We start from the raw sequence: 26,706 nt of genomic DNA, 5'->3' as shown, positions 1-26,706 counted from the left end.
TTTTGTCTGTTTTCAAGTGATGAACAAATTAAGCCAAATATATTCAGATTTATGAACAAGGAAGTCATCAGTTCAAATCTTGAATTTTGCCATGAAATCATTGGTTGGCCTTCAGTAGGTCACTATGAGATTTCACTACATTAAAGAGTAAGAATACTGATGTATTCAAATATGTGAATGAATAAGAATGTTAAGTTATCATGCAAGGTTGTTGTAAGGATTATTTGGAAGATGTAGCAGATCCCCTCTTATCTTATACCTGCAGGAAGAGTGGTAGAATTCTTGAAGCCATAAAAACATATTGTTATTTGATTGATTTTTTTTTTTTGACAGAATGATGATAAGATGGGCCTAGCCAGCCCCATAGACAGCACTTTCTACCGCACGTTGCTAGAGGAAGAAGACATGCAAGATTTGGTAGATGCAGAAGAGTACCTGGTCCCCCATCAGGGGTTCTTCAGTAGTGAGACATCACCTGACTATCGTTCTAGGATTCCTTCAACCAGAGTAAGGATACATCTCACTCAGATGATAATGATAGAGAAACCTGGTCTGTATCTTGGTCATATTGGGCTTCTAGTGCAGTTTTAGTCCAGTTTAAAACATTTGTGTGCATGCCAGAAATTGTAGTATGAAGGATGACGAGTTTGTAGAGGAATAAGAAAATAATGTTTCCAAACCAAGTGTACACACATTTGGTTTTCTCACCTGGTGTTATACTGTGTAGAAACAGGTAGAGGAGTTCAAAACATATGATGGTTACAGAATGTTGCAATTCATGCAGTTTAAGAAACACTCCTGCCAATTCCAAACTGTCTCCTTTACTTACCAAAGCTGTTCAGAGGCTACGAAATGATCACTGAGGATTGCAAATCTAGACCTCAACTTGCATTTATAACCAGAGGACAAGGGTTTTTGTTTTTTGAATTATAACTCCAAAGATTCCCACAGCTAGCACAGTCACTGACTGTACTGGCTAAGGGGATGCGAGAAGGTGTAGTTCAATAACATTTCCCCAAGCTCTGAATGAGAGTACTGAGTTTTTAGATCTCATGAGTTCTGCACAAACATGTCTGAAGGTGTTCCATTTCTTTCTTTCCAGAGTGCCACAGAGACTCAGGCAGATGCAGAGGAGACTGAGGAACCCGTAACTCAGTACCCGTATTTGGGACCATCTCTCCCAGAACAGCCAGAAGGTGTCATCACTAACTTGCTTGATGGAGACTGTGCAGCAAGCAGGGCCCTGCAGGATTCACTGCAGGAGCCTGGCACCCTTCAGCGCTACAGTGAAGATCCCACTAGTCCCTCAACCAATGAAAATGAGAGTCTGGATTCAAAAAACTACAATCCACCTTCACCGTCTGGTGTAGTTCCAGGTACATGCACTGTGCTTGTGTTCACAAAGTGCAGAACTTAGATAAGGAATCTTAATATTTTTGGTATGGGCTGGTTTTGTTTATAAAGCTTCTAGTTCTTAAGAATGGGATCATTATTAGAAGAATGAAAAAGCAAAAGGTTAGGGTTAGTGATGGTGGAGGAAGGATGCAAGCTACTATATCCTGACATTTTTCTTGAGTTTTGGGTTTTTTTCTTACCTCTGCAGAGTATATTAACCAGCCAGAAAACAGCTTACCTTCCAGCAAGAATGTCCGACCATCCGGGGCCACATTGGAAAAGCCAAAGGGTCATTTCGGCAAGAATGGGCTCATCAAAGATCCAAAGAATACCTTCCCCGGCAGTTTCACCAACGTGGTGGAAAACCCAGAGTACCTGACGCCATGCAACCTCCCTCTGGCTGGCCCTTTGCCCCAAGCCTTTGACAATCTTTATTATTGGAATCAAGATACTTCCAAGAGCAACCCAGTTGAATTCTTTGCTACCTCTGTTGCTCCTGCTGCCACCACTAATGGCTTCACCACAACCCCGACTGCAGAAAATCTGGAGTACCTAGGCCTTGCAGAATCCATCACTTGTTCCCAGGACTTTGCATGAAATTTTCACAATGAAGGCAGCTCAGGACACAGACTAGTGAATTACTGATTCATGTAAGAATGAGCAAGATTCATATAGACCTCTTGAGGCCAAAGCGGCTGCTTTCCTGTCTTCTTCCTGGCAGCTAGGCTAAGGCAGGGGTGGACAGAAGACAGACCTAGATCTCATGGGTGATTCACAGTGCGTTAGAATGGATTGCTGACTCCTGGCTGTTCAACGAGAGCAGCAAGGAGAACATTTCCTCTACACACACCTTAATTTATACTGATCAAATTAAGAAGGCTTGAGATGATCAGGAGTGTGTTTTTGTGTGGAAAACCTGTGAGCTCCACTCAGTTCCATACTCAGGACAAATCCTGTGTTCTGAATTAATTTTATATGTATGCCTTTTGCACCATGTTCAGGTTGATGGATCTTGGGGCTCAAGTAAAAGAAAAGTAAGAAAGTAAATGCTGCATTCCTGAAGTTTGCCCACCCGCACGCAGGCTTTGTGACAGTTTCTCTGTCCTACAGTTCAGGTGCCCCAACTGTCGCATAAGGTGCAAACAAAATGGAACGTTTCTTGGCTTCATCTCCTTCTCTTCCTTGGATTACAAGACAAAGGGGGTCAGACTACTTCTTGGATTAATGTTCAGAGTTGGATCTTTGCACCTTTTTCCCCCTAAGAGAAAAGCCACATAAAGATCTTCATTCTGAATTTTTTTAATGACAGTAAAGGAAAACCGTGAGATCTTGTGTTTCAAAAACTATTGAGGGCAGAGCAAATTTTTCTTTGAAACTATGGTGTGTTTGTTGTTGTTGTTTTTCAATGGCAATGGTAAAAAGGGAATGTTCTTTTTCAGGCTTGGGAACAGAAAAGACTGTTCTTTCTCAAGGTTGTATCAAAATAATCTGTGGTGATGCTTAAATGTGGTGGTAGAGTCTAGAGAAGACCAGAGAAGAAATAATTTTGCTTGGTAGGGGATATCTCTGTGGTGTTCTCTTGTTCTTGGAAGATTTCAAGCTTCTAGAATCAGATGAGGAACAACAACAAAACCCAGCTTCATTTCATGGCATGGGTAGCTTTGTAAACCACAATATCTGAGACATCTTAATTCAGTAAAATAATGAGTCTGAGTAGTTTTTTTAAAAAGTTTTAAAAAAGTAACACCACTTCTTAGTGCCACGTTTTATATTGCAGTGTTGTGGCTTTCTATTCTGAAATTATAGACAAATAGCGAAGGGCAGCTGACACACTGTTTTGGGTCACAGGGAAGGAGATTTTAAATCACATCATGGCAAAAACATGCCATTTTTTCTCAGTGTTGTTGGAATATTTATTATGTTGAAATAGGGTGGGGCTGTGAAAGTGCTGTCATTACCTAAAAGGGCGGAAGAATAATACTGGGATCATAGGGGGCCCATTTCATTCCCTATGAATCTTGTTCTTTTAAAGAAAGGTGTTTAGTCCCCATGTTTGGAAATACATGCTTGAGGGTAGGTAGGCAAATCTAAATCTCAGAAGCTGGAGAAATCCCTGAATAAGATTCCCAAAGATTGCAGGGTGGACTTTCAGTGCGCTCTGTGTTATATCTCCTTTCTTCTCCCATTGACATGCAAAATAATCTGCAGAATGAATTATGTAAAATAACAGGAATGCTGTAAAATTTTTGTTCGGATAATTTATACAGAACACTAAGATGAGCTTTTATAAGTGCCTAAAACAGAGCCCTAAAGCAGGGCATATTATTCAGTGATTGTACAGATGGTTTGTATTTTGCCTCTTCCTTATTGAAACGTAATGTTGTTGTATTGATCTTTTCGTCTCAGAAATTCTCCTTGATGAGGTATTCTCTTAATGTGGAACTGTCACTTTGGAATCTAACCATATAACAACCAGCTGTTGTTGTTTTTGTTATTGTTGTGAGGGAAACAGGTTGGTAGGACAGAAAGTAATATAAATCTTTTAAACTCAGCTATGAGAACGACTGCAGAGGAGGAAAGAAGCCCTTCTTCATTCCAGGAGGCAAAGGCAAGAGGCTTCCCATGAAGAATCGACTGGAAAGATTGCTATTGGCCTTAGATTTAGAGCAAAGAGCAATCTTTCTTGTCCACACTATTCCATGAATTGGCTTTCTCCCAGTGCAGAAACAACCTTGGTTTTTTGTGGGTTTTTCGGGCTATGTGGCCATGTTCTAGAAGATTTTCTTCCTGACGTTTCGCTAGCATCTTCAGAGAATGCTGGCGAAACGTCAGGGAGAAAATCTTTTAGAACATGGCCACATAGCCCGAAAAACCCACAAAAAACTATGGATGCCGGCCATGAAAGCCTTCGACTTCACAGAAGCAACCCTACTTGAAAGCATGTAGAAGCTGCTCTGGGAGCCTTTAGGGCTGAAGAGGGGGGTATAAATACCATAAGTAAATAAATAAATAAAATGTGCACAAACCAGAAACCAATTAATAGGGTTTAGCCACTGGGAAATGTAAATGAATTTGCAGACTGCAGATCTTACAGAATGGCTTTCTAGAGGATTATGGCCCATTGTCGGCTAGTGTTGAGTTGGGAAGCTATTTTCACTGACTAAAGTATCTGTGGCTATTGCTGGTCCAGTAACAGAAGGTTCGGTTCCTTTCCTTATGAAGATTTTACCTGTGAAGCTGCATGGTGCCTTTTGAATAATTTAACCAGGTTCCTCGCTTCCCTTTTCTTTTTTTATCCTCTTCGATGCAGGATTCCAGCAACTCTGAAACCAGCTGTGCTCCTCAGACAGCTCTGCATGTACTTTGTGATTAAAATGACTTATTCTCTGTTTAAATTTGTGGGAACTCCAAATACTGCTATTAGCATCATCTATAGAAATTCCTTAAGTAAAACAAGGCAGAACTAGAACTCTGAAGGTTAAGTGCATGATGGGAGACAAGAGATGAATGAACTATTTGCCCATTCTAAAGTCCACCCCCTCCATGCCATCCAACTTCCCACTAAAACCTGTGTTTGCAAGCTGGTGCTATTTTGGTACAGTGAAGGTTATCGGCTGTGGATGACTTCAAAACAATCACTTGTGTCATAAGTATTTGTATATCAGAGAAATTATACAGTGGTTTTCATTTTCTATACCATTTGTCTCGAGTATTTTTTTTCCCCCCAGGGAAAATGTTGTATATGTTGGCACTTACCCCTGCCTCAAAGGATAAGCTGAGTGTTCTACAAAAGCCAGTTCTTTTCTGTGGAACAGACCTGGGCAGCACAAACTGGTAATTTGCATTTGCAAGCTACAGTAAGATGACAGGATCTAGGGTAGAGATACCACACCATTGTAACAGCACAGACTCACTAAGTATGACCTATCACCATCTTAGTTTCAAGGAAAGTAGTTTAATATAGTAGGCTATATTTCAGATGAAGGAACTGGCAAAACCACTTCTGAGTATCCCTTGCCTAAGAAAGCCCTATGAAATTCATGGGGCTGCCGTAAATCGACAGGTGACTTGAAGGCATGTGCACACAAAAATATAGTGGACCCTTACCTAACATGGGGGATCCGTTCTGGACTCCCCCCCTGTGTAAGCCAAAAATGTTTTGCCGCGCGGCTTCAGCGTAAGCTGAAAGCTGTGAGCGCACCTGCGTATGACACAGGTGAACTGTACTCTAAAGACACCAGATCCTGTCTGATTTTTGAAGCTAGGCAGGGTTGACTCTGGTTAGTCCTCATGGATGGGAGATCAAGGAATACCAGGTGCTGTAAGCTATATTTCAGAAGAAACTGGCAAAACAAGATTCGAGTCTTCTTTTCTTAAAACCCCCCCATGAAATTCATGGAGTTGTCATGTCAACAGGCAAATTGAAGGCACACACGTACACAGAAGAGCACAACAGTTCCATTTGCATTTTCTACCTCAAGTAATGATTTAGTTCTAGTATTTTTTGACATTTTGTTACTGGCTAGAAAGTTTTAATTTTTTAAAAAAGATTTCCAGCAGCACCCGATATATAATATGCAAATACTTTCTGAACAGTCCTCCCTCCATTCTTGTGGTTTTCCTATCTGCGTCCCTCACTTATGGACGAGAGATGAACGGACGAGGAAATAATGGGGCACATGCTTGAGGCGTGCACACACGCTCCTGCAGCCGCACGCCTATATTCAAGGCAATGGGGCTTAAATATATGTGAAACTCCGTTTTCACCAGGGGGGGGGGGGATGGAACAGATCTTCCACGAAAACAGAAGGTCGACTGTATTTGGATACCACTTGTGTTCCTAAACCCCAATTCTCTTGGTTAACAAAACTGGGAGCAGCTAGACAAATGGGCTAGTTGACTGGTCTAAGTTGATTATCTTGTTAAACAGGAAGACCCTGTTGATCTGATGGGTTAGGAACTGGAGGACTGTCAGAAAGTGGAATTACTTGAAAAGTGGAACCCAGGTTTTTTTAATTTGCAAATGCATTTTGGCCATTGAAAACATAAACGATACACTATATATCACATTGGAATGTATGCAAAACCTAAGTTAGCACTTTTGTACTTGTTGTGTGACCTTGTTTCTGATCTATGGCAACCTTATCATGGGGTTTTCTAGGCAAGGTTTGTTCAGAGGTTTACCACTGCCTTTCCCGGAGGCTGAGAGAATATGACTTGCCCAAGGTCAATCAGTCGGTTTCATGTTGGAGCAGAAACTTGAACCCTGGTCTTCAGAGTTGTAGTCCAACACTCAAACCACTATGCCACACTATATACACACAAGTGTGTGCAAATGGTCCCAAGCGAGCCTCGTGGGCAAGAACTGGCAAAACAGCAGAACCCCTGTCAAATTAATGGAACTTGTCTGTGATTTGCAAGCATTAAAAGAATGAGTTTTAAGAAAGTGAGGTGTCAAAAGACTGGGAAGCCTGTAGTTGTTAGTAACACAAAACTGAAGTATGGACATGTCCATAAAATACACTGCAGCTTTTGCATTCTATATACCAGAGCCAGCACAGCGTAGTGATTCGAGTGTTGGCCTATGACTCTGGTGACCAGGGTTCAATTCCTAGCTCAGTCATGAAACCTACTGGGTGACCTTGGGCAAGTCACATTTTCTCAGCCTCAGGGGAAGGCAATGGCAAACCTCTGAATAAATCTTGCCAAGAAAAGGTTAACTTTAGAGTCGCCTCAAGTACGGAATGGCTTGAAGGCACATAATGAGAGGAGGGCCTGCAAGAGATGCCTTTTAGATTTGGCTGAAAATCTTGCCTGTCTCTCCTCCTCAAATGGCAGGGCACCCTTCTCTCCTTCCTCCCACTTCTTACCAAAGTTTTAACAGCTCCCCCAACCTTCCTTCACCCAGTCCAAACACACACATTATTCATTGCAAGTGTTTAACTTTTTGCCTCTTTATATAAACTGGATTATGTAACATTCTCAACACATAAATTAAGACACTAAGGAGAAGTAACAGTATTTACTTTTTCTTCACTTTTCTGTTCAACAAGGGGTCTTCATAATATTTAGCAGCAATATTTGTTTCTAGCCACAGCTTTGGTAGATGTGCGAAAATCTCCAAAGGACAGATAAAAGAAGGGAAAACTGATAAAAACTCAAAGTCCTAAAACAGGGTGCAGTCACAAATTTAGACATTAGGCCACATGATGTATATGCAGAGCTGTCTTCACTCACACAAAATAATATAGTTGGCATGGAGCCACTGTTCAGTGTTTCCCTACCCCATTCTGTGTCATTAGTTACGATATCCGTTGGTGGGGAAACATGACAGTAGAATGAGGCCACTGCATGTTTTGTGTACTAATGTGACAGGGAGGAGGTATGAGTCTGCTGAAAGAGACCAGTTTGTTCTGTACACGTTTTGTTTTTAACTAATGTGCACATAAAATCCAATTACAGATATTTCACTGATTACAGTGGAATAATTTCACTCTTGAAATCTATGGCCTTGAAAATATTTCATCTTTGGCTTGATAATGCCTGAGATTAAGGCAAAAAAGTGTTAGCAGAAGACTGAAAAAGGAATTTGTCACAAATGAAATGTCTTTAAAGTTTAAGATTATGTGCCGCTTACTTGCCTAGCATGATCCATACCAGCCAAGGGAGCTAAAAGTGACCTTTTAAGCAGCAGGCAATTCCCAACATGTAATGGATGGTTTGTTAAACTTTTATGGGCCTTGTCAAAACAACGTGTTCAGCCCTCTCTCCTCTCCTCAAAAAGCTAGTGTAACTGCAGAGATCTGCATCCAATGTCACTAAAAAGTTCTTGGTTCCCCAGTCCAGTAGCTGCCGATAATAAACAAGAAAGGAACAGGACTTTATGTAGAAAATTCCAGTGAACTTCCTCACACCATTCTATTGATTATCTGGGAAGGATCTGAGAGTGGAAAATGTGTAACTTTCAGCTGGGCTATAAATCTCCACTTTAAAGCCAAACCTGGGCAGTAGTGTGGAACATGGGTGGAAAAATGTAACTGCAGTATTGCTGTGAGAAACTTTCACTCACAGTATTAGAATAGCAACAGATTTTCCACTCTGGAGCACTAATTAAAGAAAACTGGTCTACATACCTAAGTTGGAGGTGTGTGAAGTTGTTCAGAATTTTCTGCATAGCACTAGTCCTGTCTAGACAGGGATGCTTCTAGACTTTAGTAAAGCTTTGTACTAGCACTTGAGATTTTGTAGTGAGGAGAAGATGAGACACTAGCTCATGCTGGCTCCAGGTTAAAGGAATGTGAAAAGCAAGGGAGGAGGGAGACAGATGATATCTCAGAATGAATCACAAAAGTCAGGAAAAGCAGAGAGTATCTAAGTTTTGATTAGATTGGAGGGGTGGGGAGACTTCACTCTTGCACATACAGATGATGTCAGACAAAAACAGCAATCAAAACAAAATCCATTCTGGTGTTTAACAATGGGGAGGGGGAAGGGTGTTTTGAAAGTATTCTTGAAAAGAAAGGCTGACTGACCCACTTATACAGCAAGCACTCTGATCTCCATCTCTTTCACTGCCCCTCCCCGCCCCAAGTGGCTCAAGTTCTTGTTATAAGGCTTTGAATACAAACAACTCCAAATCATGATGACTTCACTTCTACATGCTCCCGGCCCCCTTCATCAAACTTAGCAAGGCAATTAAACCTGCAGTCAAGAGGTGGAGGCAAGGAGGGCTGGATAGGTAGAAGATTGAAAGATGTGGACTAGAGAGAGTGAAACTAAAGGATGACACAAGGAGGTCGGCTCTTGGTGATCTTCTCAAGTGGCTCCCCATTACTAGCCCTACGAATGGCTTCAATGAGCTGGAAAAGAGAAAACAGTAAGTGTGAATTCTTTGGATACAGATATGCTACTGAGTAAAATCTTTACTAATAAAGAAAATAAGATTTTATTATTTTAAAAATACTTTTTAACAATGAAGAGGGGAATCTGCAGTCTTCCTTAACTTGGATAAGACAGGGGAGATGTAATTTGGCTTCACTTTAGAAGTTAAAAAAATAACCTGAGTAATGAAATACAGTGGGCCGCCAACGTTCATGGAGGTTAGGGACAACCATCCCTACATGAAAAAGGAAAAACTGCAAATATAAATAAATGTAAACAAAAACTGAATGCTTCCTTCCTTCCCCTTCATAGAGAAGGTAAAGAACACTTCTCTAGTAATCTCTAGATCTTCCAGTGTGACTCTGTGGTCAGCCTCCACCAGATGTTGATCACAAAATCACAGTGGAGAACCTAGGGATTCCTAGATAACATATTAATCAAATCTGAAACTTATCTGCTCTACGAAATGGAAACCAGCAAATGTGGGGGGCCAACCGTATATCTCAGGGAAAGGGTAATTACTAGCATCTTGGACTGCAGGGATTATCTCATACTGACTGTTGCTATGGTCTTTCAAGCTCTGGCCCAAAGATATTGACTCGAGGGATTGCAGGGTGTAGGGAAGAAGAACTCACATCTTTCTCATAAGGGAATCCTCCAGTCTCAAGTTTGGAAAAGATCAGCTGTCCATTTATTTCTATTTCAAAAGCACCTGTAAGGAAAAAAAGCAGCATGAAATGATGGGAGAAACATAAAAACTGTGTGCCAGAATCAGAGGAACTGTGGCACATCATGTCCAAGATGAAAGAATTGTCTCCTCGTCCATGTCCCAGGTATCAACCCAATGTACAGCTTGGAAAACGTACCATTTTCCAAACCTCCAAGCCAGAAACAGTTTTTGCCTAGCTATTCGAGATTACAAGGACATTTTGCATAAAAGCGGTGTAGTCCTCAAGAGGAAAGTACAAATTAAACATTCAGGAGACAGGCAAGCCACATGCCAGAAGAGAGCCAAACTGTCCTCTTTCTATTTGCTCTCCCCCTTCCCCAGGTTAAAAAATCCTCAACTCCACCATCTTGTAGCACCTTTGAAACTAACTGAAAGAAAGAAGTTGGCAGTATGAGCTTTTGTAGATTTCAGAATACTTTCTCAGATGCTACGAAAGCTCGTGCTGCCAACTGTACAAACACAGCTATAATTTTGAATTCAGCAGCTAGAAAGGCTATTTAGGCAGGGGTTTTAAACTGTACTTCAAACTCCTGCAGTTCATCAGACATGGATCAAAGATTTTTCAATGAGAAGATTAGTAAAGAGGAACAAAATTACCCGAAAGCCAGCTTGCCACTACTAAGCAGTCCCAGGGAAATATTAGATGCATTTTACAGTGCACACTAATCATACTAATTGATCAGTGAGGCTCCACAAGCCAGTTTTATGAGAATTCACAATACATCTGAGAATACTTATTCTTCCAAACCCCTCACAATCAACGGGGAATCCATAGGAGGTATAGAGGAGTTCCTTAGCAAAGGAATTTGCATGAGAAAAGTTTTCTCAAAGTAAAAAGTCAAATGGCAGATCCAGTCAAATTCAGGCTGCTGCCTCCACAAACATGAACCCAGCTGTACTAACAGAACTAAAATATTCATACCAGAGAAGAGTGGGAGAAACATTGTCTCAAACTTTTCTTTTTCTTTTGTGGCTCTGCCAACCTCTTTTCCCACAAGGGACTTCTGCCCCTGCCTGCCATGGGAGTGGGGGATTTTTAGAAGACCTTGTGGCATATGGAAAAAAGAAGGATTAACTCTTCTATCCCCCATGAAGGTTTTGCGTTGATTTAACTGCTGAACTAAGACTCGATGAGAAATAGAGGGCTCAAATCCCTACTCAGTCATGGATACCCACTGGGTCATCTTGGGCAAATCACTCTCACTGTGTTAAAGGAAAGCAAAGACAAGCCTTACCTTCCCCCATGATAGGGATTGCCATAAGTCAGAGTTGACTTGGAAGGCACATAACAATACCCATGGCAATTAAATACGAATAGAAAGTTTTCCTAAGCCTATATGTCATGTAGGGATGGCAGGGCCAGATGTAAAGGCCTGAAGCTTTCACCTCCTGATATGTTTCACAGTCCTGCTACCTTCCACAGCAACATTAAATGCTATGGTCCATCATGCTATGAATGAGACTTTGCTAGTTGTTACTACTGTCATAAGAGCCAGAGTGATGTAGTGGTTTCAGTGTTGGACTAGGAAACTGAGACCAAGATTCAAATCCCCCCTCAGCTATGAAAGCCCACTGGGTGACCTTAGGCAGGTCATACTCTCTTAGCCTAAAGGAAAAGCAAGGGGAACCTCCTCTGAACAAATTATGCCAAAAACATCCCATCACCTTAGAGTTTCAAGTTAGAAATGACTTGAAGGCACACAGCAATGCAACTATTGTCAACCTAGAAGTTTGCAAGAGAATATACCTGTCCCTCCAAGTCGGGATTCAATCTCTACATCAGGATATTCTTCTTTTACTGCATTTGCCAGCTCTAGATAGGCAGATTCAAAACCACAAGGTTTGCTGGGGAAAGAAATTTGGTCAAGCTGTCAAAGGGAAGCTGAAGATCAAAATGGGATATTTGTTAAACTCAATAGGGACTAGTGGGAGAAAATATTTAATGCTAGTATATGATAATTGGGGGGAGGCTGTTTACAGGAAACACACAGTTTGCTGTCCATGAGATAAGCCTTTAAGGGTAGTACAAAATAAATTATTTGTAGTCCAAAACAACCTCCATTCTGTGGAAATATTTCCGCCTAAAGAAAATACCAAATGAAGTGTACTGTATTTGTCTTCTCTGAATCTCTGAGGAAGTACAATCAGCCTTCTGTATCCACAGATTCTGCATCCATGGTTTTCCCCAACCATGGCTTGAAAATACCCCCCCCCCCCAGCAATCCTTTTTTGCCATTTTATTTAAGGGACACCAAGTTACTATGTCATTGTATAAAATAGGACTGGAGCAGCCGCAGATTTTGGTATCAATGGGGGCAGGGGGAATCAAACATCATCAGATACCTACAGCCTACTGTATAGCACTTTGGGTGTATCAACCCTGCAGAAATAAAACAGTTTGACACCACTTTAACTGTCATGGTTCCTGTGGAAGCCTGGGGTTTGTAGTTTGGCAAGGTACCAGAACTCTCTGACAGAGCAGGCTGCATAGCAAATGAATGGGAATTGGATATCCAGGGGCGTCCAGCTGAAACCAAGGGCCCATTGTACTCTAAAGTCTCGAGGGGAAAGGCACACAAGCATGGAGTCAAGCCATCAGGCTACCTCTACACGAAGACAGATAACAATCCTTTGTCTGCATCACACAGTGCCTCATACCAGTTTCCACAACGGATATACAAAAATCTGGAATGAAAACGTGTCTCCAAGTTGCTGAGACGGGGGATCTTTTTCCATTACTGACATTTAAATTTGGCCCTCCACGTTTGTGGCTTTTGCTTCTGCCACTTTGATTATTGGCGGTTCTGATTAATATGTTCTCTCTAGGAATCTCTAGGTCCTCCAATGCAACTCTGCGAGTTGACCATAGAGTTGTGCTGGAAAACTGAGACGTTCCTAGAGAAAGCACTTCTCTAACCATTTGTAGGTCCTCCAGCATGATTCTACGATCAACTTCTGGCGGATGTTGACCACAGACTTGCACTGGAGATTCATAGAGAAGTGTTCTCTGAGGCAAGGTGTTGTTTTGTGTCTTTTTTATTTGCGGTTTTTCCACATTCACGGGGGTCCTTCACCCCTAACCCCAGCAAATGTGGAAGGAACACTGTACTTTGGAATCTACAGGGAACAGAGAAATCGCCTTCTTGTTTGAGCCATTTTCCAAAGCACTACACCTAATGATGTTGTACAATAAACTTTGCATTCACTCCTCCTTGCACTAGAGGCAGAACTGGGGTAAACGCAGAAACATCCATACGCAAAGGGACTGTGTAGCACCTTTGAGCCTAACAGAAGGAAAGAAGCTGATAGCATGAGCTTCCATAGACCTGAGTCTGCTTCCTCAGATGCTTTCCTCACTCCATGCAACTGAGGAAGGAGGCTCAAGTCTACAAAAGCTCATGCTACCAACTTTTTTTCAGTTGGCCTCAAAAGGTGTTACAAGATCCCTTTGCATACTGATTTTCCAGACTAACACCGCTTTGTCTTTGAAGGAAACGTTAAACCACAGTTGCTCCGTGTGGCTCAGTGCGAGGGAATATAGTAGTGGTTTGTTCTTATTGATTCATTTCAAGGGTTTATATCCCGCCGTTCTCCCACAATGGGGTTCAAGGCAGGTTACAATAATTTAACAAGACAGAAGTAAAAACACGGAGTACAAAAGTTAAAGAAATAATTAAATATAATTAATATTAAAACAAAAATATAAATAAATACAGGTATTGTTGTTTTGTGCCTTCAAGTCCCTATGGCAAATCTATCATGGGGTTTTCTTTGCAAGATTTGTTCAAAAGAGGTTTGCCATTGCCTTCTCTTGAGGCTGATAGTAGTACAGAATCATAGAGCTGGAAAAGACCGCAAGGGCCACCCAGTCCAACTCCATTCTGCCATTCAGGAACTCACAAAGCATCCCCAACAGATAGCCATCCAGACTCTGTTTAAAGACCTCCAAAGAAGAAGACTTCACCAATCTCTGTGGCACTGTCTTCCACTGTCAAACAGCTCCTTCTGTCAGGAAGTTCCTCCTAATGTTGAGGTGGAATCTCTTTTCCTGTAGTTTCAATGCACTGCTCAGGGTCCTATTCTCTGGAGAAGCAGAAAACAAGCTTGCTCCCTCCTCAATATGACATCCCTTCAAGTATTTAAACAGGGCTATCATATCACCTCTTAACCTTCTCTTCTCCAGGCTAAACATCCCCAGCTCCCTAAGTCTCTCCTTGTAAGGCATGGTTTCCAGACCCGTAACCATTTGGTGGCCCTCCTCTAGACACGCTCCAGCTTTTCAACATCCTTTTTAAATTGTGGTGCCCAGAACTGGACACAGTATTCCAGGTGGGGCCTGGCCAAAGCAGAATAGAGTGACACTATGACTTCCCTTGATCTAGACACTATACTTCTATTGTTGCAGCCTAGAATCGTATTGGCCTTTTTAGCTGCCACATCACACTGTTGACTCGTGTTCAACTTGTGGTCTACCTGGACTCCTAGATCCCTTTCACATGTTATTTAGCCAGGTGTCTCCCAATCCTATATCTATGTATTTCATTTTTCCAGCCTAAGTGCAGTACCTCACATTTCTCTGAGTTGAAATTCATTCTGTTAGCTTTGGCCCAGCTTTCTAATCTATTAAGGTCATTTTGAATTTAATATGACATCCCTGCAAGTATTTAAACAGGGCTATCATATAATCTCTTAACTTTCTCTTCTCCAGGCTAAACATCCCCAGCTCCTTAAGTCATTCCTCATAGGGCATGGTTTCCAGACCCTTCACCATTTTAGTCCCCTGTCTTTGGACACACTCCAGTTTCTTCACATCCTTTTTAAATTGTGGTGCCCAGAACTGGACACAGTATTCCAGGTGGGGCCTGACCAAAGCAGAATAGAGTGGCACTATTACTTCCTTTGATCTAGACACTACATTTATTGATGCAGCCTAGAATTGCATTGGCCTTTTCAGCTGCTGCATCACACTGTTGGCTTAATATCACTGATGGATTTTTGTGTTTGTTAAACATCCGACACAGCTACCCCTGCATGTTTACTGTTGGCTTATGTTCAACTTGTGGTCTACTAGTACTGTAATAGTAGTAGTAGTAAATAATTGTATGGTGTAATGCACTGTGACTCTGGCGACCAAGGTTCGAATCCTGGCTCAGCTGTGTAAACCCACTGGGTGACCTTGGGGGGGGCAAGTCACACTCTCTCAGCCTCAGAGGATGGCCATGGAAATCCTTTTCTGAAGAAACCTGCCAAGAAATCCCCATAATAATAATAATAATAATATTTATTTATACCCATTAGTCAGAAATAACTTGAAAGCACACAACAACAACAACAAAACTTTTATTTATATCCCACTTTTCTCCTCCCCCCAAAACAATTCATGAATAAAAGAATATAAAGATATAAAAGATTTAAAAGCTCTTGGAAACAGTTTAGTTCAATAATCCTAACACGTTTCCCTCATAAAGCCCTTAAAAGGCGAAGAGGCCAAAAAGGGCGCGGGCGGGCCCGCAAAGGAAACGGAGAGGCCATTTTGTTTTAATCGAGCGGAGTGGGCGTGGCCTGCGCAGAAAAGGGGGCGTGGCCGCACTCCTTTCCCTCTCTCCCTCTCACCAGTACTCCACCACGATTCGGACGACCCCTCCGGTGGTGGGCGGGGCCTCGGCGGCCGGCTCTCCAGACCCGCCGCTCATGGCGCGCTTCCTCAAAGCCCTCGTCGGCCCCTCCCAGAGCTTTACAGCCTTGCCGCGGCGTAGACGCACTGAGGCCTAGACTTCCGGTGGCACCTCGCTGTGTGTGGCTACTTCCGGTTTTGCCTTTACGGAGAGAGAAAGAAAGAGAGAGAGAGAGAAGCCATTGGGAGCGGCGTCCCGCATCACGTGAGAGGGGCGGGTAACGTTCCTTCCTCTCGTCTTGCGACTCTTGTTTGTTCCACTGCTCCCGGGCGCGCGAGTGTTTTAGCGACCCCTGGTGGCGCGTAGCGAGAAGCGCAGCCTTTATAAGTGCAAGTGGAGTTCTGGTCTCCCTAGCGCAGTGCTCTTTAAAAGCTTTTGGACTTCAGCTCCCAGAATCCAGGGCTATTGGCTAACATGGCTGAGGCTTCTGGGAGATGTAGTCCAAAACCTCTTAAAGAGCACACTTTAGTGATTCCTAAACGTTGATGCTCCAAGGTACTTTGGACTTCCAACTCTCTGGATTCCTGGATGTTGGTTCTGGGTGTTGGAGTCCAAAATGACCTGGAGAACCAAACAAAAATCCATCAGTGATCATACCTTTATTGGCCAACCAAAATGCGCAATGTACTTGTTGAAATGTGCAATGTACTTCAGGCAAGACGTTACAAACCAAACAGGAGGGAAGAAAAGCAATTGGAGATGTTAGTCAGATGCCTACATGTTGTTTCAGTCCTTAGTAAAGATGTTATGAAGGGGAGGATATCTTTTGCAAGCAAGCCATACGGCAATAGGGTCCAGAGTCCAGGAAACCTAAAGTCCATTTGCGTCTCAACAGGGACCCCTCTTTTGTCATCCAGTATGTCTCCATTCCAGTGAGGTCTCCGGCCTCTTTGTAGGCAGAGAACAATGGATTCCTCTCAGTGGTTCCCAACCTTCCTAACGCCGCGACCCTTTAATACAGTTCCTCATGTTCTGGTGACCACCCAAACCCATGACATTATTTCTGTGGCTACTTCATAACTGTAATGAAATAGGTGTTCTCCAATGGCCTTCTTAGGCGGCCCCCATGAAAGGGTCATTCGACCCCCAAAGGGGTCCCAACCCACAGTTTGGGAACCACTGGGCTAGAGCAAGGAAACATTTTGCTAGAGGAGCAAGTAGGGTTCTTACTTGGTCGCTCAACATTGGATCAGGGGTTCATCTTAAAAAACATTTGGCTGAGAAATATATGGCCTCATATACAGGTGAACTGTATGCAGCTTTTATCGACTTCAAATCAGCTTTTGATTCAGTTGATACCCAATTATGGAGAAAACTGCAGGAACTATCTATAGATAAAAGGCTGCTAACACTCATTCAGGGCTTCTATACTTATACGAGCCTTAGAGTTAAATATAATAACAAAGGCCACCTCACTAATACTATTCCTACTCCGAGACAAGTTAAGCAGGATTGTATTTTAGCCCTTCTATTATTTAACCTGTATATTAACTCTTTGATTGGGTTCTTAAAAGGGAAGTCGTTCCATTTGTCTCATTTGGCCCATCACCTCATATCTACTCTGCTATACGGAGATGATGCTATCCTACTATCTTATACTGAAATCGGCCTGAGAAGACTACTTAGACTATTAGCTATATACTGTTGTAACAAAGCCCTAAGGCTAAATTATAATAAAACTAAGGTATTAGTTCTTTCCAAGAAAAAAATAGTCATAAATGGCAAATAAACGGTGTAACAATTGAGCAGGTAAACAGCTTTAAATACCTAGTAGTAGTCTTTCAGGCATCAGGGGCATGGGAACTCCAGGCAGAATTGGCAATTAAAAGTGCATATAGGAACATGAGAGCTTTTTCTATGCCAGAGGAGGGCAATATATACCCGCTGCTATACAAGTTTTTGAAGCCAAAGTCATCTCAATCTTGCTATATGGAGCCCAAATCTTTACTTATAATAACTTTGATAAGTTTGAGATATTACAGACAACATTTCTGAGAAGCATATTTTCAGTACCATGTTGTGTGTTAAATGCAGCAATGCGCCTTGAGGCGGGCCTGATCATTATAAAAGCACGAGCTTGTATTCTGATAATTAATTTTTGGCTTAAATTTATGTTTATTCCATGTGGGTTGGCTCCGCTGGTTTTATCAGATAATGATAATTACTCCTCCTCCTCCTCCTGGAAATTGATGATAAACAGTATCTTGAGTATGTGTGGATTCTCTCAGATAACTGATACAAATGGGCTATGAAAGGGCAAAATCAGCCTTTATACAGCATATCTGGGATAGAGAATTACAGAACTGCAGGGGTGAAATTAGGAATATCTCAGTTTTAGGAAGTTTGGAAGTGACTTTTGCTAGGCCGACTTATCTGGCCAAGGTAACAGCACCCAAACTTAGGGCAGCCTTCACTGCAGCCCTTTTTAACGTCACACCTCTGCTGTTTCGGAAGGAAAATATAGGGAGCTCCCTTATGAGAATTGGACATGTTTATGTTGTGATGCCGCAGTTGAATCACTTTTGCACATTATATTGCACTGCCTATTCTACCAAGGTGTGTGCTCCTTTATAAATAAAAAGACCATAAATAAAATTGATTGACTGACTGAATTGCTGTTAGACCAACAAGTAAAGTCCTTCTTCCACCCACTTTGGCCATTGCTGTCTAGGTGAAGGCTGAAACCAAAGTTGAGACAAACGCTGAAGGAAAAAGCCTTAGAGCTCCTTTCGCTATATGCACACATACACACAGTGAAGGAGCCTCCAAGTTTCACTCTCAACTTATCTACAAGTAATGGCAAAATCCATAATTTTGGTCCCAAAACCTGCCCTCAACTTGTTGACTTATAGTCGACTATATACAGGTAATTGTTCCAAATCCATTATGTTTTCTGCTAGTAAAATAGTGTCATCTGCATATCTTAGATTATTGGTGTTACTTCCTCTTATCATCACTCTTCTTTCTAAGTTTAAATCTGCTTGCATGTCTTGGGTTTCTCGCTCTGTGTATGATTGGCATCTCAAGCATAATTTTGCTTGCATGGGAAATTAATGCTATGGTCCTATAGTTGCTGCAATCTTTTGTGTCTCCTTTTTTGTAGATGGGCATGTATATTGAGCATTTCCAGTCTGTTGGCCTGTGTTTTGTTTTCCATATTTGTTGGTGTATTTTAGTCAACACTGGAGTTGCTTCTCTGTGTGTAGATCGACGTTTTTGTGTATTTTTTTCAAATCCTAAACTTATCTCATTTTTTTCCCCCTCGTGTCCTTTTCCACTTTAAAACCAGTCTACCTGTTTCAGAGCTTGGAAATGTTACCTTTGAAAACTCTAAATTGCCAGAAACTCCAGCTTTTCAAGCTTTGGGAAAGACAGTTTTGTTATTGACATGTTGGCAACACTATGAATGAGAGACTACCAAGAACTGTGGTTGTCAACCGCCTTGCAAACTCAGGGCTTTGATTGAATCTATCCACTTGTAATGCATTCTTCCTCTTTTCCTACTACCTTCTACTTTACCAACCATTATTATCTTTTCCAATGGACCAGTGTTATCTCATGGCATGTCCAAAGTATGGCAGCTTCAGTTATTAGTAGTCTATGGTATGTCTAGAATGCATCTCTAGCCCTAAATTTGGGGCTATGGGCGCCGCCATTTTTTTGCCCAAAATGGCGGCGCCCAGAGCGGCGAAAAGCCGTGACGGGTGGCTGCTGCGGCGGCGGCAGCGGCGGCAACAGCAGCCAGGGGCCGGTCGCCATGCCTCCGCGGGCCGCATCTGGCCTGCGGGCCGGAGGTTGCCGACCCCTGGTATATATGTTCCAGGCTTTCTGACACTTTAATTTTTTTCCCACTCAGATCTTTTGATTTTGAATTATTATACTTTCCCTTGATTATCGGTGTTGTTTTGCCTTTTAATGATGCACTTTTTGTGTGTGCCCTGAAGTAACTATTATTATATGTGTATTTAGTTTCCTCAAGTAGAGATGTTTTCCTGGACATCGGTTTTTAACAGAAAATTTGGTACCAGAGACAGAAATAACATGGAAATAATAGGTTCCTCCACCAATGAAAATTAAAAATAAAAAGAAAGAAGCATTTAATCATGAAATAGCAAACTTTTTGTTAAAAACTAACAATATGCACATGTGAAATTAAACAACCAGTCACAAAAATCAGGAGAAAAACGGAATGCTCCTGTCCTTATGGCGCAATTGCACGAAGATTTTCCCATAATGCCATGCTCATCCAGTACTTCTTCCCTGAATAACCTGGAATTGTCCCATAACTTCTTATTTGCAGGGAAACCCTGTGAATGGTTTGCCAATAGAGTTTCATTCGTGCTTTTGCGAAGGCATGGAAGCTAATAGCAGTGCATTCACACTATCGTGGAGTGCTATTGGGGAGCTGTTCCCAGACTGGACTTCAGCACAGACAATTTGCTCTCATTGCTAGGTTTGTTTTCGGAGTAGATTTCCGTCTTAATTTGAAGTATAGGGCACTATTTTATTTGAACTGGATATATATCATGTTGTTAAATATAGAAGTTTTATTTTATTCTGTTTGGGACAAAACCATATTTTTTGGACATGCGCAGTAGCACGATAATGATGCATGCGTGAAACAGCCAGTCACAATATATTATTGATACAGCAATGCAATTGGCTTTTGTATGTGGAACATGACTGCATTATTTTTGTTTCCCTTTTGTTGTTATAGCGTGATTGCACGTCTGTGAGGAACTATAGATTGCTATAGAGCTAATAGCGCAATTGTTGTGGAATTGGCTCTAGTGTGATAAACTCTGAGACTGGCTACAATAGGATCCCATTCTTTCCCAACTCAAGCTTTATTGTATTGTTCACTGCAGAGATGTTGCAGCAGCCTAGCACTGAAAGTCTGTGTTTCTCCAGACCTCCTTCACCATGCTCCCTATGCTGATATTGTGAAAATCCTTCTAGTTAGACAGAGAACAAGGAAAAGAAAAAGACTAGGCAGATATAAAACGATTTTGTGAAGAGGAACTTTAAGAGGCTTTATTAACTGAGATATGTTTGTATTTTATTGTGTTTTGACTTTGCAAAACCTTTCTATTGCAAGTTTTGTTTTTGTGTTTTCAGTACATAGATGCATAAGGTAGAACTCTTGCAACTCATGACAACTTGGATGTGAAAATGCTTATTCTGGCCAATTGAAAAAGTACGTGCAGCTCCTCTATGAAAAAGAGTAAAGGCAGAACACTTTGCAAAGTCAGAGAAGCCATTTTGTAATTCCATGGCTAAGCATTTGTTTTCCCCTAACACATATTATGTAATCCCTTCTCCTTCCTTTTAAAAATCTCTTCATTGCAACAATGAGTATGGAATGTGCTCCATTTCTACATTTTCCAGATCATAGTTTGATCCCATTTGTTAAGCTGGGTCTAACTTAGACAAGGTAGAATGGTCAATTCCAGCTGCCATATTGTTATTCAAGATACTTGGAGGTGAATGTGTGTTGAGGGCTGTTGGTTGCCCGAAACCCTCCCTCCGCTGCCCAAAAGCTGAGAGTGAGATCCAGTCACTCTTCTTCTAAGAACTATAATAAAAAAGTGCCTCCCCGGATACAGCAGGCTGTGAATTCCCCTTGTTAAAAGTTTATCAGCCTGGGTTGAGTAGAAGATGGGAGGGATATGTTAACTCTTCCCTTTACCACAGCAAAGGAGATTTGTTTGGACAAATACTCCATACAGTTACATGACCTCAGGTGACTTTCGGTATGCCTTTACAAACAGCTGAATGTTACTTGAAGAGCTTTAAAATCTGGTTGGTAAGGAGGTCCTCTCCCCTCCCTGTTTTTTGGGCTATAGTCTGTAGTTGGCCTGACTTGGCCCTGCCTGTCTCCATCTCTTACATGGACAAAAATAGCTTGACACCCTCTGCCGTTTGAGCTGCTCAGTGTCTCCAGATGACTTCTCTATTCCATAAGGAGAGTGACCCAGACAGATTTGACCTGCATGCGGTAGAGCAGCTGTGGCTACCTTCTTCTTGATGGTCCTTCAGGTTAATTATGCATCTTGCGGGACTGAGAGTAAGGGATGAGAAGGGAGGGAGGGGGGCTGTAAGAAGATGGGATGGGTACAGAGTGAGCCATGCCGGATGGATCCTCCATAGTCATCACTATTTGAAACATCCAGTCCTGTCATCTTAGCTGAGTGTGAAGCATATGGGATTTCAGCAGCCAGGAGAAGGGAGGAGGTTGAGGGCGTGGAAATAGCCCTCTACGCAGCAACAAGCAGTGTCTCTTTGGAGTAAGGTGGAGAAAACAGTGGCGGAATCCTAGCCAACGGGACCACTCAGTTAAAGAAGGTGACCTGGAAGTTCTTGCTTTTGGACCACCACATACACTAGACCCAGAATTTGCAGTAGAGGGTTGCTGTAGGGGTGGTCTTCTGTTATGCGTGTCTGGAAAAGCACATACCCGCCGCAAAACACCCGCCTGCCCTGGGCAAAGGAGAAGCTGGGCTGCTTTCCACTACAAGGTAAGCGCTCGTCTCAGCGGGGGGTGGTGGTGGTGGTAATGTCATAAAGTGTGAGGGCCAGGCATGACAGCCATGTTCTGTCATTTGGAAGCTAAGCTTCTTGGTCTGTCCGGAGGGGCTGTTTGTGATCATTAGAGAGTGAGGCAAACGGATTCATATCTTCTCCAGGATGGAACCTATAACCTGGTGGAAGATTTATTAAAGGTTAGCTTGAGCAAGCCTTCACTCAGCTTGGTTGCTTGCCTGGTGTGTGTAGGTACTCAAAGGTGAGAAGAAGAACTTTGCATCTGTTCAGTGGTGCCATGGTAATGATTTTTTGGAACACAGTAGCTACTGCCTGTTCTACTTATAAATTGCCTCTTTGTAAATGTGAGAACACAAAGCTGTGCCTCTCTGTCTGATGACGTCAGGTACCTGCACTTAGATTCAAGAGTCAAGACTGTGTCATTATACCTTTGAGAACATCATGTTTTTCATTCATATATGTGCTCGGGCAGGGAAGGGGTCATCTTAATAAAATGGCAGAAAAATACTTTCTGCAGCCTTGGGGTGCTAAATTGTTTAGTGGTCTGACAAGGGTTTAAAGCAGCTTCATACATTCATGTGTATGACTGTGTGCTACTGTGTGCATGTGTTCACATAAGCAAACATATTTGCACTTGTGGTTGTAGTGGGGCACGTGGAATATCTGCACATCTGTGTGCCAGTGAATATATGGTCATCTTTGTTCAAGACTTCAGGTTCATATTTGCACATATGTTTTCTCTTACAGAGAATACCTTGCAAGAGAGCTAAACAGTGGTTCAGGGTGAAAGGTTTTCTTCCCGTAGTGTGTAGATATGTTTATCTTCTGCTTTTGCTCCTCATTAAACAGGTTTTAGAAGCGAGATAGAACCCTGCCAAACCTGTTTCCTGGAACAACAATGGGATGGTTTTGTACGACCACAAACATAGATCCCTTTTCCAATCCACCTAATGAAAAACAACTACCAGAGCCCTACTCTTTAGTGCTTAGTCCTTCAAATTCTGTGCTCAAGCCATATGACATGATTAGGTCAAATTTTCCTGTGCTTATTTGGCATAATTTATATTTCCAAGATTCTTATTCAAAGGCGGGGCAAGGAGACACATGCTTGATTTGCTATAGTAATATGAACAATATACATTGTAAAACTGACTAGGATACAGTTAATGGCCAGAAGAACTGTTTAAAGTTAAACTCACTAGCTGGGTTGGCCTGGCACATCTGTTGTTAGATAAATAACCAACAATGTGTGAGTGTGGGATTGTATTGTACAGTCACCCCTCCGTTTTCGTGAACTTGGAGTCCTTGTCCCTCACCCGTTCATGGGTAGCAAACGGAGGGGGACAAAATGGAGTGTGTGCCTGTGGTGCAAGCCCTTGTGTACCCCTGGGCATGTGCCGCCATTCAAGCCAATGATCTCCCACGAAAACGGAGGGGTGACTGTATACTGAAAATTATTTCTTGAAACAGGACCATTTGAGAAATGTTCTGTATAGGTAAATAATCAGTCCAAAAAAAAGAGGAAATCTGTGTCTCCTCAGATAAGGATGCAGTATTTTAGATGTCTTTAAAAGGAAGCAAAGCACCAGAATGCAGCTTAAAGAGATTCAGAGGAAGGGGCTAAGAGAGCTGAGTTTGAGTTCTGCAAGCACCTGCATCTTGTGCTGTTTACCTCCCTGATGTGGGACTAGTGGACTTTGATTATCTCTTGGGATGTTGAAGCCTGTACGTTTCTACATCAATGGAAGGCTGAGAGATTATTCATAAATACTATAAAAAGTACTGACAGTAAACAAATAATAATCAATAAAGTTCTAGTGAACTTCCTTCAGAAGGAACTAAAACAAAGTAAGCATTGTATACTTGAAAATTCTCGCAGTTCAAAGAACTATAGTCAGGGGAATATAACAATAGCTATTTCATCAACGGTTGTTTTTATTATATTTATTCCGTTGTTTCTTTAACATAGTTCTTTTTATTGTAAGCAGTTTTTAAGAGAGTTTGCTTAAAAGGTAGGTTTAAAAAGATTGACTGGTGGACTGATTAAATGATCAAACATTACAGCATTTTTATGCATAATGTAGAAAGTGCATCCTTGGGCTTTGGCAGGCTTCAGGGAAGAAAGAAAGTTCATTTCGTGGTGTCCCCCCCCCCCCCAGCCAGGCGTTGGATTACTGCTGATTTCAAACTCCGTCTGCAAGGATGAGACAGCAGTTCAACATTCTACTGAGGCTCATGCAGCTGTCCAGCTCTTGTAACCCTCACCAGTTTTATGTGTCAGCTCTCATACTATGAGACACCTCCCTCTCTCAGCCTTTCTTTTGAGGAAAGGCCTCTCGAACATGTAGGGTGTCCCTTGTCAAAAGTCAATGTTTGCACCCAGCATTGCGTTCCGTACCAAATCGTACATTCCAAGTCCCTTTGCCCCAGAAATGAATCTATCCCCCACCTTGCTAAGCCTCTCCTCTTTAACATTTTGGTTGCTCTACCATGTTCACACCACCTTTGCGTCTCCTTTTTGGAAAGCATTCTGGGAAAAGCCTTCTTGTTCCTGGAAATCTCATGTAACCTCAGCCCCTGCATGACAACACAATTCAACATAGCGGCCAAGGCAGAGCCATAAATTAATAGCTGTAAAAAGGATTTACATCTGGGAAGTAGAGCAGGGAAGAAGTAAAGCAGAGCCAAGTCCCTTTGCTTAGTCCTTTTCTGCTTATTCTCAAATGCTGAAGGAACGGTCTATTGTATTGGATCGCCTTTCTACCTCTCAAATTGGAGCTAGGAAGGCTGCAGCAGGGATACACGGATGACTGTAGTGTTTTTCCAAAGCAGCATCAAGTAGATCAAGCCAGATGCCAGAAACAATCATTCCCAAACTCACAAAAACCAAACGAGTGCCTGCATCAGATATTTCAGTGATTGAACTGAAACATTCAAAATGATTTCCTTCCCCAACACCCAAAGCTGCCCACATGTGCAAAAAACAAAACAATCTGGTGGCAAAAGACAAAGACACAGAGTAATAGATTCAAATTACAGAAAAAGAGATTCCACCTAAGGGAGCTTGGGATGTTTAGCCTGTGGAAGAGACAGTTAAGAGGCGATATGATAGCTCTGTTTAAATATTTGAAGGGATGTCATATTGAGGATGGAGCAAGCTTGTTTTCTGCTGCTCCAGAGAATAGGACCCAGAACAATGAATGCAAGCTACAGAAAAAGAGATTCCACCTAAACATTAGGAGGAACTTTCGGACAGTAAGAGATGTTCGACAGTGAAACACACGCCTTCAGAGAGTGGTGAAGTCCCCATCTTTGTAAGTTTTTAAACAGAGGCTGGATGGCCATCTGACAGTACTACTTTGATCATGTATTCCTGCATGGTGGGGTTAGACTGGATGGCCCATGTGATCTCTTCCAACTCTATGATTCTGTGTATAAGAGTATGAGATTTTGGCATTGGATGGCTGAGCACATATTTTGCATGTTCAATCTCCAATATTTTCAGCTAAAAGGATCTGAGGGGTCAGGCTTGGTAAAGACTCCTGCCTGAGATTTTGGAGAGCTGAGCGGTACTGGACTACAAGATGGACCAAACTGTGTAGGACTTCTGTCCCTTGGATATGCTTTTCTTCTTATGTGAGCATACCAGAAATTCAGTCTAAGAATCAAAAGTCACACATTACTTTTTATAAAACAAAATCCAAAATCAACAAAAGAATGATACCTTTATCGGCCAACCAAAATGCAAGTCATGCAAGTTTTTTAAGCTCCCCTGGTTTCTTCATCAGGCAAAAGATGTTAAAAAATCACAAAGGAGAAGAAAAGTGACAATGGTAAGAGGGCCTATTTTTTGTATCAGATACTGTTTGTGTTGCAGTTCAGTTGGTTTGGAAAGATGTCAGTGTGGGCAAAGGCTACACCTTTCTTGGCCATGCGGGATCTAAGGCAAAGGACAATAACATTTAAAGTCCATTAGCAGCAGTAAAGTAACTTTCCTTGGGATCCAGGGTGTTTCTGTCTTTTGTGAAGTCACAGACCCCTTTCTTAGGCAGAAGGGTCTTGGTACTCCTACATTTGGAAAAAGTTTTAGATAAAACTTTCCAAGTATTGCATAGTCCAAAATGAAAAGCTTTATCATTGTTTGAGATAGAAACCTCAAGCAGTTAAGTGCCAGTCCTTATCTCCCTCTTGTTTTCATGATGTTTCCATAATGTGCCAGTATGTTTCTATTACTGTTTATGAGTTCAAGTTTCATGAAATTCCAAAGGTGGGGTTAGGGTGGTTGGTGATGACAGCTTCAGCCATGTGGATGGTGGCAAGAGTACAACTGGATGGTGGTAGGAGGTAATGTGTGACCCAGGATTGAGTCACACAAATACTTTCATTCAGGGGCTCCATCAGAAAGCTTGCCCATGGCCCAGCCTATGCTGAATTTGTTATGTGAGTTTGCCCATACTTATAGGGTTCAGCATTTCAGTGGGC

At 42.0% G+C, this 26,706-nt stretch overlaps 3 protein-coding genes across 7 annotated transcripts in view; 2 read left to right on the top strand and 1 right to left on the bottom strand.

The window, feature by feature from the left end:
- The window catches only part of LOC149309183 (receptor tyrosine-protein kinase erbB-2-like), a 55,017-nt gene extending 49,928 nt beyond the window's left edge, over nucleotides 1–5,089 (top strand). The window contains exons 25-27 of the mRNA XM_089531903.1: nucleotides 334–507; nucleotides 1,103–1,376; nucleotides 1,604–5,089. Of these exons, the coding sequence (XP_089388029.1) occupies nucleotides 334–507; nucleotides 1,103–1,376; nucleotides 1,604–1,992 (837 nt within the window). The 3' untranslated portion in view covers nucleotides 1,993–5,089. The remainder of the gene's footprint in view (nucleotides 1–333; nucleotides 508–1,102; nucleotides 1,377–1,603) is intronic.
- Nucleotides 5,090–6,383: 1,294 nt separating this feature from the next.
- On the bottom strand, nucleotides 6,384–15,937 carry LOC149309182 (migration and invasion enhancer 1-like). The gene is made up of 4 exons (XM_089531902.1): nucleotides 15,620–15,937; nucleotides 11,754–11,851; nucleotides 9,912–9,988; nucleotides 6,384–9,254 (listed from the first exon to the last, which is right to left on the bottom strand). The coding sequence occupies exons 1-4, from the start codon at nucleotides 15,697–15,699 to the stop codon at nucleotides 9,171–9,173; spliced, it is 339 nt and encodes a 112-aa protein (XP_089388028.1). The 5' UTR covers nucleotides 15,700–15,937; the 3' UTR covers nucleotides 6,384–9,170.
- LOC149309181 (growth factor receptor-bound protein 7-like) overlaps nucleotides 15,803–26,706 on the top strand; it is a 95,469-nt gene continuing 84,565 nt past the window's right edge. For 2 of the 5 annotated variants that reach the window (XM_089531901.1, XM_089531896.1), the window contains exon 1: nucleotides 21,983–22,199. In XM_089531901.1, coding sequence (XP_089388027.1) covers nucleotides 22,115–22,199 — 85 coding nt within the window. In that variant the 5' untranslated portion in view covers nucleotides 21,983–22,114. Of the gene's footprint in view, nucleotides 15,899–21,982; nucleotides 22,200–26,706 lie in introns of those variants that run through there. The other 3 variants (XM_089531898.1, XM_089531899.1, XM_089531897.1) reach the window with 3 other exon arrangements.

This window comes from Sceloporus occidentalis, unplaced genomic scaffold (genome assembly GCF_023333645.1).
Source record: "Sceloporus occidentalis isolate IW3139 unplaced genomic scaffold, rSceOcc1.0.p SCAF_7, whole genome shotgun sequence".
Classification (NCBI taxonomy): Eukaryota; Metazoa; Chordata; class Lepidosauria; order Squamata; family Phrynosomatidae; genus Sceloporus; species Sceloporus occidentalis.
Note: the sequence above shows the minus strand (reverse complement) of the source record. Positions and strands in the feature narration are given on the sequence as shown.